Source organism: Macaca fascicularis, chromosome 16, assembly GCF_037993035.2.
Source record: "Macaca fascicularis isolate 582-1 chromosome 16, T2T-MFA8v1.1".
Classification (NCBI taxonomy): domain Eukaryota; kingdom Metazoa; phylum Chordata; class Mammalia; order Primates; family Cercopithecidae; genus Macaca; species Macaca fascicularis.
In genome coordinates this window covers 8860396-8877857 of record NC_088390.1, presented here as the reverse complement: position 1 = coordinate 8877857, position 17462 = coordinate 8860396, and the positions used below count along the sequence as shown (strand labels likewise).

The following is a 17462-nucleotide window of genomic DNA, read 5'->3' as shown; positions in this document are numbered from 1 at the left end:
AGCTACTCCCTCAGATTAGGAGTTATAAGGATGCCTGGGGGGCCGGGCGCGGTGGCTCAAGCCTGTAATCCCAGCACTTTGGGAGGCCGAGGCGGGCGGATCACAAGGTCAGGAGATCGAGACCACAGTGAAACCCCGTCTCTACCAAAAATACAAAAAAAAAATTAGCCGGGCGCGGTGGCGGGCGCCTGTAGTCCCAGCTACTCAGGAGGCTGAGGCAGGAGAATGGCGGGAACCCGGGAGGCGGAGCTTGCAGTGAGCCGAGATCGCGCCACTGCACTCCAGCCTGGGCAACAGCGTGAGACTCTGTCTCAAAATAAAAAAAAAAAAAAAAAAAGGATGCCTGGGGATGCTTTCCTTTGGCCTGGTCTGAGGCTTGGGGTCTTTGTCTGCTTTCTAGACCCTCTGTGTCTGCGGCAGGTAAATAATATTGTATGCGATTTAATGCTGAGAAGCAGGGTCAAGACTTTTAAAATCCCTGAAATATCCCCAAATTCCGTATACATTAACACGCCTGGCATAGAGGAGATGCTTGGAAAATGTTGAAGAAATCAGCACTCAAGTTCGGGTAACTTGGCAGCCTGGCAAGCACTCTCCACAGCATTCCCATTTGTGTTCAGAATCAAGGACAACAGGTTGGGAAAAGAATTGGAGAAACGATGTGAGATCCAAGGGCAAGGGCAGCCTCGAAGCAGTTTGTGCAGGGTTGTCACTCCTCCGTCACTTGCAGGAGGAGAGCTGGGGACTCCGTGTGCTGGACTGAAGAAATACACCAGATTCCAGGGTAGGAGACGTCGGCAGGGCCACCTGTTGAGCAAAGGTAGCACTCACGTGTGCAATCTCTCTGCTGTAGATGGTGACCAACACCTTCAGGACGAACCATATCCAGATCCAGAGCCAGGACCAGAGGCCGCTGACATTGTCACTGGACAAGGACGATCAACGCACTTTCAGGAACGTGGTCAGGTGAGGCTGGGCCTGCCACCCCTAGAGGTCCAGGGCCCGTGGGACAAACCGAAGCAGGAGCCAGCTCCTGCCATCTCCCGCCTCTAGCTCAAGGCACCTCATCGGAGGTAGATCCTGTGGCCAGGCAGGTGTCCTTGGTGAGGATGGACTGAGGCCACTGCCCTATGCCTTGAATCCAGGAAGTTGAGGCAAATGAATGGCAGACCCAGGGCAGCAGCTGCTACTGCATTTTCCCCAGATGCCTCTGCATACACTCAATCTGCAGCCTCCTGATCCAGCCCCCTCTGCAGGCACGGGCCCCTCCCACACAGGCTCACCTTCAGTGGCATCTGTGTCCCAGTTAGCCGACCCTTACTGGCTTCCCCTCGGGAGGTGTGTTCGGGTAAGGGAGGCGTATGCAGAGTTACTTGCTCCAAGTGTCTCCTCCTCTCCCAGTGAGCCCCAGGCCCAGGTTGTTCTTTCTCGTCCTGACTCTTCCTCTTTCTTCTGTAGGGCTACCTCCTCCATGCCCTACAATAGCAGCTCTGCCTTTCAAATGCCCTAGGCAGATCTGATCCCTGAGACGGGTCACCTGAGCTGGTCTCTCTCCACCCACAGATTCGAGGTTGCTCCCTGCCCAGAACCATGTTCCGGGGCCCAGAAGTCCAAGGCGCCGTGGCTCAATTTGCACGGGCAACAGGAGATGGAAGCGACCAAAGCCACACCCAAGCCCCTTCTGATGCCCATCAACACATTCTCTGGCATTGTCCAGTGAGCCTGCAGGGACAGCAGGCCCAGGAGGAAGGATACACTACCCCACCAACCCCAAACACTCACACCAACAGCCAGAGCAAGGCCCAGCTCCACACGGCAGCTTTGGCCTTGACCAGGAGCCAGCGAGTGCCTGGGAGCACAGGGAGCCTGCCGTGGGGGCTGTGACGAGGAAGGGCCCACACGGAGGTCTACAGATAGTCCGGGCAATGCCACAGCTGCTTGAGAACACGCACACCAAGCCCAGCTTCTCACACAAATGTCTACGCCTTCATTTAACTTCAATTCCCACTTCTCCCACTGTCTTCTCCCACCCAAGCTCCCCACCCAGCCCGTAAAACCAGGGTTAGAGTTGCTGTCTTGGCCAGAGCCCTGTGGCCTAGGGGAAAACGGGAAAATGGAAAGCAGGGAACAGCAGTGGCACCACCTCCCTCCCAAGTCTCTTCCCTTCCCACTCTCAGGCCACTGCCCACCTCACCCAGTCCATGCAGGTATCTCTATCTGACATCAGAAAAATGTCAGATTCAATAAATGTACACAAAGTCTTTCTGCTTTCATTGCACACCTGGCAATCTTTATATGTTAATAGGAATCATCAAGGCAATCCTTTATATAACCCATTGAGTCCACTTGGGCCAGGTCAGAGTTCTGTGAGGTATAAACTGGTGTGTTCTGTCTCCTGCCCCTTACTTGCCCTGTCACTGCTCTGGAATGACAGAGTGACAGAATGACACTGCAGCCTCGACCTCTCGGGCCCAAGCGATCCTCCCACCTCAGCCTCTCAAGTAACTGGGACCGCGGGCGCATGCCACCATGCCCTACTACATTTGGGATTTTTTGTTTTGGGGCTTTTTTTTTTTTTGACAGAGTCTTGTTCTGTCGCCCAAGCTAGAATGCAATGGCCTGATCTTGGCTCACTGCAACCTCCACCTCCTGGGCTTAAGCGATTCTCTGTGCCTCAGCCTCCCAGGTAGGTAGGATTACAGGCATGCACCACCACGCCCTGCTAATTTTTGTATTTTTAGTAGAGATGGGGTTTCACCATGTTGGCCAGGTTGGTCTCGAACTCCTGACCTCAGGTGACCTGCCCGCCTTGGCCTCCCAGAGTGCTGGGATTACAGGCATGAGCCAGTGCACCGGGCCATTTGGGCTTTTTTTTTTTTTTTTTTTGTAGAGATGAGGTCTTCCTAAATTGCCCAGTCTGGTCCTGAATTCCTGGGTTCAAGGGATCCTCCCACCTCGGCCACCCAAAATGTGGGGATTACAGGCATGAGCCACCACACTGGCTAAGCCAGAGATTAAAGACATCAAAATTCTTGGCTTTTATATTCAAAAACTTACATCCAGGTGTAAAATAGAAAGATCAATGACACATCTTCAGTTTCTTCATCCCCAGAAATAGGTATGGTGTGGGGAGAAAATAACAGAGAAAACCAAAACGCCTGGACTTGAGTCCTATCACCTGGACAGAGTGCCAGGGGAAGACGGTGGGCATGGGGGTAAGGTGAGGATGGTAGAGGATTCCCTTTTAAGTTTGGGAATCCAAGAATAGAGAATAGGGCACTTTGCTTTGGGCCAAATTGCCCCAGGAGTGGAAGCAAGTCTGAATGGCAGGACACCATCTCAGTGAGTGTAGGATGGACCACCTGGCGTGCAGAGCCAGAGGGGTCCGAGGTCAGTCTTAGAGAGAGTCCCTGTGCCTGTACAGGACATGGGAAGCAGGCAGAGATTTTCTCGGGTAGCTGAAAGCAGGCAAGCTCAAAGGGAAAAGGGTGCAGCTGCAGGCAGCCGTGTGGAGCATGGCACCTGAAGGCCAGGTGCAGAATTGTGGGCACCTCCACAGACTCCAGCATGGTGCAGTGAGAGAGGGAGCCTGGGGGATGCCATTCACTCCATTCTCACTGCCCCCACCCTGACTGATGGTTTTACTTGCCTGAAGCAATCCAAGAGTTCAGCCCAAGTTCCTGGGGCAACGTGGGCAGCCAGAGACTGGGCGGGGCCCATGGTCTAGCTCAGGGTGCATCCTGCAGGCGTCAGGACATGCCCCTCGCACACCTGCACATGTCCAGGCACATTGGAGTCTGACACCTGCCTCCCAGTGGAGATGAACCCAGGACAGGTCAGGACTGAGAAGTGGATGGATGCGCTATCTTCCACTGAGGCTGCCCACAGCAGAACCCAGGGAGGGGCGGGAGTAGGGCAATCATTAGTGTGACTGAGGTGGTTTTAAACCTGAAATGATTGCAGTAGCACTGAATTGGAGTGAGTTTACCTGGAGGAGACTAGATTTTATTTTTCCTGCCGTTGGCGCGATGTAAACGGATTCATACCAATTTGATCGCTTAGTCATTAGGTTTTCAGTAGATGTCTGCAGAGTTTACCAGTTATTTAGGTTAACTGAGGCCTCTGGGCCTCCCTCCAACATACTCTGTACCAGCTGATAATGAAGGCAAGTCACAAGTCGAATTCCGTTACACATACACATGTGTTGGCAAGTCATTCCGCTCCACCCCCAGCCAAATTAGGTGCTCTGAGCAAACCCTGTATGAAAAGTTTACCGAATCAGGGGCTGCACACTGGACCATTTTGAAGCAAAGCCTACAGCATCCTTCCAGAGGGTTTGGACTAGTGACATCTCTAGATTATTATACCCTGTTCCAGCAAGAGAGGAAGTGCCTTCAAAAAATTATACCCAATCCAGGTGACTTGGACACCACCAATTTCACCAGTGAAAAACTATTTCTAATATCTATTATGTTCATTAGTGAAGACACTTCTGTTGATTTAAGATTGTTGATGTGCTTGTATTAGCTGTCTCTGTCTTTTTGATGAAATGCTAGCTGACCACCTCAGGTGTGTGTACTCTTAAACAGGGCACCTGAGTACCCTTAGGTGTAGGTTAAAACCGTGCACCTGGGGACTGCCATGTGCTGGCGGATCGGCTGCAAGGAGTTCCCCTGGACAACTGCCATCAGCTGTCAGCCCTCCTTAGGGATTGTCCCAGCTGGAGACAACCGTGTCACCCGAGGTCATGCCACTTCCGAGGGCAGTGCACATCCAATGAAACAATTCTAGGCTCCTGGGACAAAAGCACCTTCTTTCCTGGAGCTTGGATTCTGGTGGAGACAGACAATAAACAAGGTCAACACATGAAATATAAGCCCGTAGTGCCTTGGACAGTGATAACGTTCTAGAGAGAACGATTAAGTAGGGCAGGGGAGTGGGAGTCTTGGGGGTGGGGTGTGGACAGGGGTATGGGATTTGCGATGTCAGAGTGGACCGGGTTGATCTCTGTGGTTGGTCACTGATCAGGGTGCATTCGAATAAAGACCTGAGGAAGATGAGGGAGAGAGCCTGGTGGATACCATTCATTCCATTCTGGTTCCCCGCACGCCGACTCTGACGGTTTTACTTGCCTGAAGCAGTCCAGGCGGTTAGCTCAGGTTCCCGGGCTACACTGGCATCCAAAGGCCGGGCGGGGCCCACGGCCTAACTCGGAGCGCACCCCGCAGGCGCCCGGACGCGCACCTCGCGCACCTGCGTACGTCCGCGCAGGTGGCCAGCGGCGGCGGCGGGACGTGGCAGGTGCGGCTCGCAGGTGCGCTGGCCCCGCCCCCACCTTCGCCTCCGCCGCGCCTCTCCCTCCGGGCGGGGCCACTTTCGGGCCAGCGGCAGGACCTGGGGGCGGTGGCCGGGGGCGGCCGTTGACCTGGTGACCGCGGCGCCGCCCCAGACCGGGGGCGCAGTCCCACTCGCTCCGAGCCCCGGGCCCCCGAGCCTCCCTCCCGGTGGACATGGGGCCGCGCCCGCCCTGCGCCCAGCTCCGCCCTGCGTCGGCCCGGGCCTGACAGAGCCCGGCAGCCATGAACGCCAACCCCCGGTGGGACATCAGCAGGGCGCTGGGGGTGGCCAAGCTCTTCCACCTGGTGTGCGGGGTCCGGGAAGCCTGCGTGACCCCATTCCTGACTCTCTACCTGAGGCAGCTGGGCTTGGCCGCGCCCTGGGTGGGCATCCTAATGGGAACCAAGCACCTAATCGCTGCCTTCTGGGCTCCGGTCTGTGCCTTCCTGGCCAAAAGCTACCGGAAACGGAGAGTGCTTCTGATCGGCTCCCTGCTCAGCTCGGTGGGGGCCAGCCTGCTGATGGTCCTGATCCCAGCGGCGGACAAAAATCGGATGCACCTCCCTTGTAATGGAAGCAGCGGCGTGACCAGCACAGACGCACTCCCGGGGGTCACACTACGTGTGAACATCACCTCGGCCCAAGGGCCTGCCTCCAGGCACCCAGCCAACAGGACTGCGGAGGTGGAAATGCCTGGTTTCAGAAACCCACCTGGTGAAAGTGACCGAGAAACTTTCCGTGATCCGCACGGCTACGTAGCGCCCTCCGTTGAAGGAGCTAGGACCACATCCCAAGTTCTCCTCCATCCTGTCACTTCGGGGCTGAAAGATCATCCCTGGGAAGTTACTTTTGAGATGGTCAAGACAGCCCTCCCCTTGCTTCCCGGGGGGAAAGGGCCCGGAAATCCAGCCAATTTGTCAGGGACCAAGGGGAAAGCCTGGGCTTTTGACCTGTCCTTGGGAGGGTTGCGGTGGACTTTCATCCTCTCCTTGGGGTCCATGGCGTTCTGGGAGCTGCTGGCAGCACCTCTGGAGCAGGTGGCCGATGACAGCCTTTATGAGTATCTGGATTTTGTGGACGCCACTGACCGATACAGAAGCCTGTGGGTCTGGAGGTTACTGGGCATGTTGGCAGGCGTGTGTGGCATCGCAGCCTTGGTGGGGCAGCTGGACTGCTTCCTGATGAACAGCGGCCCCCTGGGTGTGGTCCACTTCTATGGGTACTCGGTGGTCAGCACCCTGGCCTTACTGGTGAGCATTTTCTTTCCCGTTCCCATCTGTCAGCGGTGGGAGCCCAGCTACAAAAGCGTCAAAGCACTGTCTATTGTGGGGAGCGACCCCCGCCTCATTCTCCTCGCCTTCACCGTTGTTTTGACAGGAGCCATCGTCAGTACTGTCCAGAACTTTCTGTTCTGGCACATGAAGGACCATGGGAGTGGCGAGCTGGTCATGGGTTTCTCGGTGGCCCTCAGCTTGCTGGGGGAAATTCTGCTTCATCCGTTCAAAACTGCATTGCTTAGGAAACTGCCCAGGGTGGGCCTGGTGGGGCTGGGGCTGAGCTGCCTCGCTGGGCAGCTGCTCTACTACTCTTTCCTCTGGAGCTGGTGGTCTGTCCTCCCGGTTCAGATCTTGAGTGCCATTAGCAACGGGGCTCTGTGGTGGGCTGTGGGGGCCTCAGTGGAGGACCTGGCCACTCCCCGCATGGAGAGGGCTCTGAGTGCCTTGTTCCGAGGCCACTTTTACGGGAGTGGCTGTAGCCTGGGCAGCTTTGTGGGGGGTTTCGTGGTGATGCGCTTCAGCCTGGCTGTGCTCTACCAGGCCTGCTGTGTGGCCCTGTTGCTCTGGTTGGCCTTGCTCCTGTCCATACAGCAGAGGCTGCCTCAAGAGCGGAAAATCAAGTACTCGAAGCTGCTGTCCATGGAGGTGAGTGACACCAGTGACTCTGAGCAGGGGACAGAACGTGACTGGCTTGTGAAGGCCATGAGGGAGGAACACTCAGACTGAAAGGGCTGAGAAATCCAGAGTGTGCTGATCGAGGAAGGAATGAATGGACTGAACAAAACTCAGCCTGCTGAGGGCAGAAACCTACCTGGACTGCAGGGAGTCGGGGAAGAGAGGGTGGGTCTATGCTGGAGGCCCAACAGGATCATCTCATTGCATGATTTTCTTTACTTTTGAAGTAAAAGCAGATTTAACTTTTTGCCATTCGATCTTTTTTAAATAATGGAGGAAGAATATATTTGCTTTTTTAAAAGTTCCCTGTGTAGTCACTCTATGTTGATGTATAAGGTTTGCAAAAGTCCTGACTTGGGTGCTGTTGAATTCAGCAATGGCTGAAGCGATCAAATCAAACTGTCACTGCCAGGAAGACCATGGGGACCTTCAGGATTCAGTTGGCAGAGAGGGCAGATGACTTGGATGAATCATGGCATTCCCAGGGGTCATAAAGGCATTAGCCTGCTTCTATAAAAGCCATGCTGTGGGCAGGTAAGAATGGTAATGAAGGGCCGGGCGTGATGGCTCTTGCCTGTAATCCCAGCACTTTGGGAGGCCAAGGTGGGTGGATCATGAGGTCAAGAGATGGAGACCCTGGCCAACATGGCGAAACCCCGTCTCTACTAAAAACACAAAAATTAGCTGGGCATGGTGGAATGTGCCTGTAGTGCCAGCTACTCGGGAGGTTGAGGCAGGAGAATCACTTGAACCCTGAAAGTGGAGGTTGCAGTGAGCTGAGATCACGCCACTGCACTCCAGCCTGGCGACAGAGCGAGACTCCATCTCAAAAAAAAAAAAAAAAAAAAAGAATGGTAAAGAAAACAAACTCCTTTCTGTTCCCACAGATCTACAAGTGCCCGCATTCACACCCAAGTGCTTCCGATGGGAGAAAATAATGGGAAATGTATGTGTGTTGGGAGGAAGTGGGAGGTTAATAGGTTTCATTCTTACCTTTTCACAACTGTGTGTCCCACTTAGAATCATCATCTATGTTTACATCAGAGCAAGGGAAATTTCATGTCTTTTGAACTCACATTTTGCATGCTCTGCCTCACAAAGCACATGGAGATGTTAACATCTGTTTTATTGGGGTGCAGACGTCTCCATAGGTCAAGGTGCTATAGGTTCTCCACACTGTACCTGTGCCCAGTCACTTGGTGGGGTTTTGGGAGTGACATACTAGTGCTTCTGCCTTCTCAAACTCTCCCAGGGGAAAGGCCTGGAATAAAGGGCCCTTTATTCCAGAGGGCAGCCCCCAGGGCCCAATTCTTCTACCTTATCGTTAGTTAAATATAGGATATTGAATTTAGAAGGAGCCTCACTGCACAAATGCAGAAAATGTCTCATAGCTGGAGAGGCGGAAGCAGACATATGAATGTCCACTGGGTCAGACATGGTTCTAGGATCTTTATTTGTTGTTGGTTTTGTTTGTTTGTTTTTTGTTTTGTTTTGAGACGGAGTCTCGCTCTGTCGCCAGGCTGGAGTGCAATGGCGCGATCTCGGCTCACTGCAACCTCCAACTCCCTGGTTCAGGTGATCTCCTGCCTCATCCTCCCGAGTAGCTGGGATTACAGGCACGTGCCACCACACCCAGCTATGGTTTTGTTTGTTTGTTTTTTGTTTTTTGTATCTTTGTATTTTTAGTAAAGATGAGGTTTCACCATGTCACCATGTTGACCAGGATGGTCTTGATTTCCTGACCTCGTGATCCGCCCACCTCAGCCTCCCAAAGTGCTGGGATTCCAGGCGTGAGCCACTGTACCCGGCCCTTTATTTGTTTTTTATTTCTCCCTAAGAATCTTTAAGGTACAAATAATCAACAAAAAAATTACCTCCACCCTAAACAATTAGAGATTTCTCATATATATATATATATATGTATATATATATATATATATGACATTCAGGGGTGAGCAGCCTAGAGATGGTGCCACTGCTGGATGATGCCACTGGGGATCTACAATCTTTTCATCTCCTCACACTGTCATACTCAGCCTGAGGCTACCTTCCCAGATTTGTACCCTCATAGGAACAAGATGGCTGCTGCTCTTCCAATCCTTTCATCCGTGTTCCAGGCAGGAAGAAAAGGGAAAGACAATAGGGCAAAGGGAGAAACAGGAACAAGTGTCTGTATCAAGAAAATAGGCTGCACAGTGGGTGGCTCATGCCTATAATCCCAGCACTTTGGGAGGCCAAGGCAGGAGGATTGCTTGAGCCCAGGAGTTGGAGACCAGCCTGGGAAACATGGTGAGACCTTGTCTCTACCAAAAAAAAAAAAAAAAAATTACATTAGCTAGATATGGTGGCGTGCACCTGTAGTCCCAGCTACTCAGGAGGCTGAAGTGGGAGGATCACTTGAGCCCAGGAGTTTAAGGCTGCAGTGATTTGCGCCAGTGCACTCCAGCCTGGGTTACAGAGCAAGACCCTATCTCCCCCCACCAAAAAAAAAAAAAAAAGGAAAGATAAGCCCCCCCAGAAACTCCTCAGCTGAGTGGCCACTCTAGCTGCAAGGAAGTCTGGGAGGAAGTATTTTCAGCAAGGCACAGTTATACACCGAGCAAAATCAGGGTTGCATTAGGAAGAGGGGGCTGGATATGGAACTGGCAACTAGCAACATCTACAGCGGCCTCCAGGATGGAACTCACAGCCAGGTCCAGCTTATTGCAAAGCCTGTATTCCTTTCACCCCAGTAAGCCAGCTTCCCCCACAGAAATGACATTAGCAACCCCAAGAAATACTCTATGAATAAATCAAATTTGTTATCAGCATTTTACAAATGAGAACATGGATTCTCAGAAGTCACACACTGGGTCACTGGCAGAAACATCATCAGAATCCTGGATCTCCTTACTCCAAATTTGGGGCATTTTCTTCTGTGCCAGTAGTTCCCCAGCCTGGCTGTCAATCCAAGTATGAGGAACATATCCTACAAGCCAGGTTCCTGGGTTCCATCAGAATCTCACAGGTGGGGCTCAGCAATCTGCATTTTTGGAGCAATCTCCAAGTGATTCTGATGTGGTTAGCCAAGCACTGTCTACTCGGTTACCCTTTCCAGCTCTATCTGTCTCAACACTTCTTTGCCAAATGTTTCTATTTGCAGTGAAGCAAATAGCAACTATTGAGTGGTCACTCTAGACCAGGCACTGTTCTAAATAAAGCACATAGTGTATTCGTACTAGCTCATCAAGCGATCATAGGATGTAGTCACTATTAGCATCTCCAGTTTCAGATGGCAGAACCGAAGGTTTAGTGACTTGCCTGAGGTCACGCAGCTAGTAAGTGGCAGAGTTGATATTCAGATCCAGCCTGGTGGCTCCTGGGCCTGAGATTTTAATCACCGTGCTCTATGGTGGAGAAATTGAGGTGAAAGCCAGGGCGGGGAGTGGAATTAAATGTTAAGATCTAAGGTAGCTATCACTTGAAATTGACTGGATAGCAGATAATATTTACTATTTAGACAGAACATACAGTAGTACCAAAAAACAGACACGTGTATGTCCTCTTAAACAAAAGGATGAGGAACAGGAACTGGCTTAAGAAAAGAGTTAAGTAAGTAAGTGTGATTTAGCCTGAAGAAGAGGAAGAAGGTAGAGAAAAAGAAGCATGAGTTGGGGGAAGGGGCTGTAGAGGAGGAGACTGAAGACAGAGGGAGGTGACGACTGATGGATCTAAAAGGTTTTATGGGAAGGATGGGAGGCCGAGGCGTTCGTTTGGGCTATTTAGTTAATGTTTGACTTTACGTTTTCTTTAATGAATGAAGCCCCTTTTTCCAAAGGGAAAAAAAAAACGTTATGCTACTTGCCATGGGGAATTCAAGGATGAATGAAATGCACAGTCCGTGCCCTCAAGAAGCTAACAGTCTAACTAGAAGATTTACTTACACACACACACACACACACACACGCAAACACACACACACGGAAGCACAGGACAGTGTGGGAGATGTCACAGAAAAAGTATTACTAGAGTTTAAGAAAGAAATCATTTCTGACTCAAGAACTCAAATAAGGTTTTGTGGAGATTATATTTAAGTCTAAGTCTTCAAAGATAGCTAAACTTTATTTTATTTTGTTTGTTTGTTTGTTTGTTTATTTTTTGAAACGCAGTCTCGCTTTGTCGCCCAGGCTGGAGTGCAGTGGCGCGATCTCGGTTCACTGCAACCTCCACCTCCTGGGTTCGTGCCATTCTCCTGCCTCAGCCTCCCGAGTAGCTGGGACTACGGGTGCCCGCCACCACACCCGGGTAATTTTTTCTATTTTTAGTAGAGATGGGGTTTCACTGTGTTAGCCAGGATGGTCTTGATCTCCTGACCTCGTGATCCACCCACCTCAGCCTCCCAAAGTGCTGGGATTACAGGAGTGAGCACCCTGCCTAGGATATGTAAACTTTTAACAGGTAAAGTGAGGGTGGTAACCTGTAAACTGTTAACAGGCAAAGTGAGGGTGGTAACCTAGGAGAGGGCATTCTATGACTATATAAACAAAGCTGCAGAGGTGAAAAAAAGCATGAAAAATACTTGGAGGGTAGCAAGAAATACAGTTTGGCTAAAGCGAAGGATTTGTGTAGGACGGTGCTTAAATGCAAGGCTGGAAAGAGAAACGGGACCAGGTCAGGGAAGGCCTTGATCCAGTAGACTTTGGATAAGACATGGAGGGCTCTGGTCAGGGTTGTAAGAGGCCACACTGAGCTTTTTTTTTTTTTAAGTAGCTTTATTGAGGTATCGACATGTAAAAAACTGCACACAATCAAACACTTGTGACATGCCTCCTGCCCCTTTATAATCCCTCCTCCCTAGCCTGCTCCACTTTGGTCCTGGGCAACCACTGATCTACTTTCTGTCACCATGTGTTAATTTGCATTTTTAAAGACTATAGTATGTCCTCTTTTATTCTGACTTTTTTCACTCAGCATAATTGCAATGACTTCTGACACCAACGACCAGGAGCTAGACTCAAGGTTAAGGGCTCAAGACTGCCCTCACTTCAGATGTAGTCACAAGTTTAAGGGCTTCCCACTCCCCTCTCAGGTTTGATAATTCACTAGAAAACCCCACAAGACCCAGGAAAGAACGACACTTACTATTACAGTTTTGTTATAGCCAAAGGTTACACATCAGAACCAGTTAAAAGAAGAGATGCACAGGGCAACGACTGGGAGGATCCCAAACATGAAGCTTCTGTATCTTCTCCTTGTGGAGTCAGGACAAAGGACCCTCCTAGCACACTGATGTGAGCCAAGACAGAGTGTAGCCAAGCAGTCCGACTCACCCAAGCTCTGATAGCCATTGTTTTTATTAGGGGCTTCACCACATAGGTGTGACTCATTGGATCACTGGCCTGTAACTCAATCTTCAGCCCTTCTCCTCTCCCCAGAAGTCAGGCCTATATCAAAAGCTCAAAACCCCAACCTTCTAAATCCATGGTTGGTTTTTCTGGTATGGCCAGCCCCCATCCTGAGTCATTCCATTCACATAAATTATGTAAGGTCCCATCATGAGTCACCTGATCAGCATAAACTCAAGTGTGGTTGACGGGCCAACCACCAATAACAAAGACACTCTTTGACTTGGAAAATTCCAAGGATTTAGAGCCCATCTCCCAGGAACTGGGGACAAAGGCCAAATTCTTTATTACGCAGGATAAGTAATTTGAAAATCAGCAATGATCTTAAGTATATTAATAGCTTCTTCCTTTTCATTACTGAGTAGTATTCCATCACATGGATATACCACAATTTATCCATTCATTTGTATTGTATTATATTACAATGCATTTCAATTCCAAAGATGTTATTGTTTTCAGTTTTTGATGATTACAAATAAAACTTTTTATGAATATTCATGTCTAAGTCTTTGTGTGAACACACACTTTCATTTCTCTTGGGTAAATACCAAATCAAATGGTAGACATATGCTTAACTTTTAAAGAACTGCTAATAGTTTCCCAAAGTGGTTGTGCCATTTTACATTCCCACCAGCAGGGCATGAGAGTTCCAGCTTCTCTACAACCTCGCCAACACTCTGTAAAATTGGTCTCTTTAATTTTAGCCATTCTAACAGGCATGTAGTAGTAGAGTTGTGTCTTGGTATCCTGGGGGAATTGGTTCCAAGACCCCTCCCCCAACAGATACCAAAATCCAAGGATGCTCAAGTGCCTTGTATATAATGGCATACTATTTGCATATAACTTATGCACATCATCCCATACACTTCAAATCATTTCTAGATTATTTATAATACCTAATATAATGTAAATGCTATGTAAATAGTTGTTATTCCCTATTTTTGCATTTGTATTATCTTTGTCGTTGTTGTTTGGATTATTTTTGATCCACGGTTGGTTGAATCAGCAGGTACAGAGCCCACAGATGCAAAGGGCAGACTGTATCTCATTGTGATTTTAATTCACATGTCCCTAATAACTAATGATGCTGAGCCTCCTTTCTCTGTGCTGTGCTTTTGAAAATTAATCAGCACCATAGAAGTACGCAAGAATAAAAACAACCTCAGGTGACTATAAGAGCACATTACCTATCAGAAGAGTAAATGCTTCAGAGCAGTGGTCTTTGTTTCTAGAATACTTTAATGGGGGGAGTGGGGGGTAGAACCAGAACAAAACAAAAAGTCTTGATAACTTCGTGTCTTGGATAGTTTTATGTACTCACAAGCCTAAAGCTATTGAATCAAGCCAGATGATCTCTAGAGGTCCCTTTAAGAATTCTTTGTTTTTACATTTTTTATTAGCAATGCTTTTGGAGAAAGACATTAGAGAATTCTAATGTATGCATGGGGATATGGCCTTTGTAGGAAAACGCTGACACCATTGACTACTTTCAAACTTTATAAAAATGTAGAAGTACAAAAAATTAGCCAGGTGTGGTGGCAGGTGCCTGTAGTCCCAGCTACTCAGGAGGCTGAGGCAGGAGAATGGTGTGAACCTGGAAGGCAGAGCTTGTAGTGAGCCGAGATCGCACCACTGCACTCTAGCCTGGGCGACAGAGCGAGAATCTGTCTCAAAAAAAAAAAAAAAGTGGAAAATGATCTTCAGTGCAAATTCCTTCGTTTAAACAAAGCCTGTCCCTGTCGCTCTGTTTGCCGCATGGGTCTCCAGATGCGGGATGGGAACAGTAATCTTCCTGACAGGCACATCTCTACAGGAAGCCGTTCCTGACCAATACCCTACTTTTTCATTTCTACTAAAGTTGGTTTACCATTCTCCCTCTGACCTTGTTTAAAAGGTCACGTTTTAGGGCATATCGTTTCCTTTAATAATCTGATGAATGTCACAGGGGCTGTCCTCTGAAATATGCATATCAGATTTTTCAAGCTGGTCACATTTCATGGATAAAACAACAACAACAACAACAACAAAACATTCACTGGCCTCAGGTTAATTAAACAGATGAACCTACTTGAGGCAGATTTTCTGCCAAATATCTTCCCAATGGCCCAAATTAGGAAACCTCCTTTCTAATTTCGTCTTCCCTTTACTCCACGACCTGTGATTTTGCTATCACGAGCTTCCCAAATTCTCTTCACTTTGCTGCTTCTCCTTGTTCAGCCCTGCAGGCTTCTGTCTTTACGCCGGCGGCACCCCAGGGTGAGGTGTTGTAGAGTCAGAGGCTGCGATAGAGGGAAGTGGGTTCAGAGTGAAGGCCCTGGGCTCAAGCATTCTTCAGGTCACCCTTCCTTCATAAGTATGTATTGAGCAAGGCTGTGATCCGTCAGGGTGCTGGGTGAGTCTTTAGGAATGAGTCTACCACTCCCTCCTGCATGACGTCACCGGATGCCTCCCACATCTTCCCGGGGTAACTAATGTCACCTCCCCATGGCTTTATGCCATTCTGCACATTTTGTTCCCAGGGCCACAGTCATTGTTTGGCAATGCACATGTGAACTACCCTGTCCAGTCAGAGTAACACTCAACGGACTCTCTCCCTTGGATATGAGGCCAGTGCTACCCACCCTGTCGATTTGTGCAGACGTGAAACCTCGAACTGCACTTTGCTTCTATGACAAAGCCTGCCTGGGAACGATACTGACAATTTAGAAGGAAAGACCTAACCACAAAAGCATGTCCACAAACAGAATGGGACAGGACAAGGTAAATGTCAAGTGAGAAGTTCAAATAGTGAGCGTTTTTCTCTGGGCAGACGGGACAGCTGAGTGCAGGGACCTTCCGAAAAGACCCTCATGGAGTTTATGAAATAAGCCTGCGTGTGAAGGAAGCACTGGGTCATAAAGTCTTAGACTTCAAGCTGTGACTTTCACTGTCTTACCTACTTTACCAGTAGGTCAGTTAAGCTTCAGAGAATCAAAAGTAAACACAATTCTTAGCTCCTGATCTTGTAGCTGTTAAAGATATTGAGTTTGACACTCTGACATGTCTTGGTTCCAGCTAAGAGGAAATTAAATATTGACTGAGCCATTAACCATTACGCTAAGGTATACTTAGACCATTATTTCCCAAGTGAGTTTTGTAGAACATGCAATCCTAGTGGTGTGGAGGGTGTGGAGGGTGTGGAGGGTTGGGGAGAGCATTACATAAGGATTCTGTCTGTGGTCAAACAACTGTGGAAAATGACGCTAATTATTGTCACCCTTTAGAAACTTGTGATGCCTGTTAGCAATTAAAGACTCTCAAAAGCCTGCAGTCAACAAACCTGTTTCTCTCTCTTTGACCTATAATTCCCCTTATTTGGTGTCACAGCCTTCTTCCCATGTAACACTAATCACAATCTTTCAGAACTAGTGTTCCCTGGAAGACCCTTTGAAAAATGCCATTTGTAGTATTCTGGATGATCTTTTCAACCCAATAGAGTTGATGCCAGGGACAAATCTGGGCTCCCACACCCAGACTAGCAGGAATCTTGTGCATCATGCTAATAAGAGCGAGATAAAGCTTATCTCATTAAGTCAGAGCATCGAATGTATGAAATAAGATATTAGTACGGCCTCATTTTACAGGTGAAGTGACTAAGGTTCAGAAAGGTTAAAATTCAAAACTAGGTCTCTCTGACCACAGAGTCCATCCTCTCAGCTGCTACGTTCAGCCAACTCAGGCAAGTGAAGAGGCTCTTCCTAGCAGGGGAGCAATGATCAGGGGCAGGGGCACAGTAGAGATAACACATCAGATATGTGTGTAGATTTCATAGGAGATTCATGGAAAATAAAGTTGGAAAGATGTGTTGGAACAGACTGTGAACCTCCCAAGCCTCAGTCTAAGGGAAACAGAACTCACACGGGTTGAAATTTGCTTCTGCTCTCTATGCCTCACACCTGCACACAGCAATACTCATAATTCTCATACGAATCTCAGTTTACAGTAGGGGAAACTGAAGCTCCGAAAGGTTAACTGACTCAGTTACCCATGGTTGTGACTATTGAATGGTAGAACCATAGCTTGAACCCAGATCTGGCTACTAGAAATCCACGGTCCTTCCTCTGAAGATTATGGGGCCTCTAGAAGAGAAGATTTGACCAGCCAGTGGAGAGGACTGAAAGCTTTTATAACTCTTGCCTGTTGCAAAGTGAACAATGAGTCTGTGTTAATGGAGATTATGGGTGCTGAGACATTTGTTTTGGACAGACCACCGCAATTTTCCAGGCAAGAAGAGGCTGCATCTCAAAAGGTATGGGAATCAAATGACAACACAGCACATGTATTGGAATTTCAGAAGTGGAATCAACAAGACAGCTCTTGGGTGTTGATTGGATAACAGGGCCGGGGATCATCCAAGAAGGAGTATCAAGGATCGCAGATGATTTTGTAATTTTGAACCCAGGTGATGAGGGGGAAATTCCGCAGAAATGGCAGAGCCCAGGAGCCCATGAAGCTGTCCATCCAAAACCTGAAACCAAAGTACAGACCGTAAGAATTATAGACAATACAGGTCGGGCGCGGTGGCTCATGTCTGTAATCCCACAACTTTGGGAGGCCAAGGCCGGTGAATCACCAGGTCAGGAGATGGAGACCATCCTGGCTAACAGAGTGAAACCCCGTGTCTACTAAAAATAAAAAATAAAAAATAAAAAACAAAAAATTAGCCGGGCGTGGTGGCGGGCTTCTGTAGTCCCAGCTACTCAGGAGGCTGAGGCAGGAGAATGGTGTGAACCCGGGAGGCGGAGCTTGC

General features: G+C 49.0%; 2 protein-coding genes and 1 long non-coding RNA gene across 8 annotated transcripts in view; 2 read left to right on the top strand and 1 right to left on the bottom strand.

Annotated features, from left to right (window-relative positions):
• Positions 1-2278, top strand: part of PIK3R6 (phosphoinositide-3-kinase regulatory subunit 6) — a 67639-nt gene extending 65361 nt beyond the window's left edge. For all 6 annotated transcript variants that reach the window (XM_074018569.1, XM_045375335.3, XM_074018574.1 and 3 more), the window contains 2 exons: positions 854-966; positions 1564-2278. In XM_074018569.1, the coding sequence (XP_073874670.1) occupies positions 854-966; positions 1564-1720 (270 nt within the window). In that variant the 3' untranslated portion in view covers positions 1721-2278. The remainder of the gene's footprint in view (positions 1-853; positions 967-1563) is intronic.
• A 3061-nt stretch (positions 2279-5339) lies between these two features.
• MFSD6L (major facilitator superfamily domain containing 6 like) lies at positions 5340-7536 on the top strand. The gene has a single exon (XM_005582875.4). It carries the CDS (start codon positions 5580-5582, stop codon positions 7338-7340), a length of 1761 nt encoding a protein of 586 aa, XP_005582932.2. The 5' UTR covers positions 5340-5579; the 3' UTR covers positions 7341-7536.
• Positions 7537-12019: 4483 nt separating this feature from the next.
• Positions 12020-17462, bottom strand: part of LOC135967938 (uncharacterized) — a 45895-nt gene continuing 40452 nt past the window's right edge. The window contains exon 3 of the long non-coding RNA XR_010582268.2: positions 12020-17180. This is a non-coding gene — a long non-coding RNA (uncharacterized lncRNA). The remainder of the gene's footprint in view (positions 17181-17462) is intronic.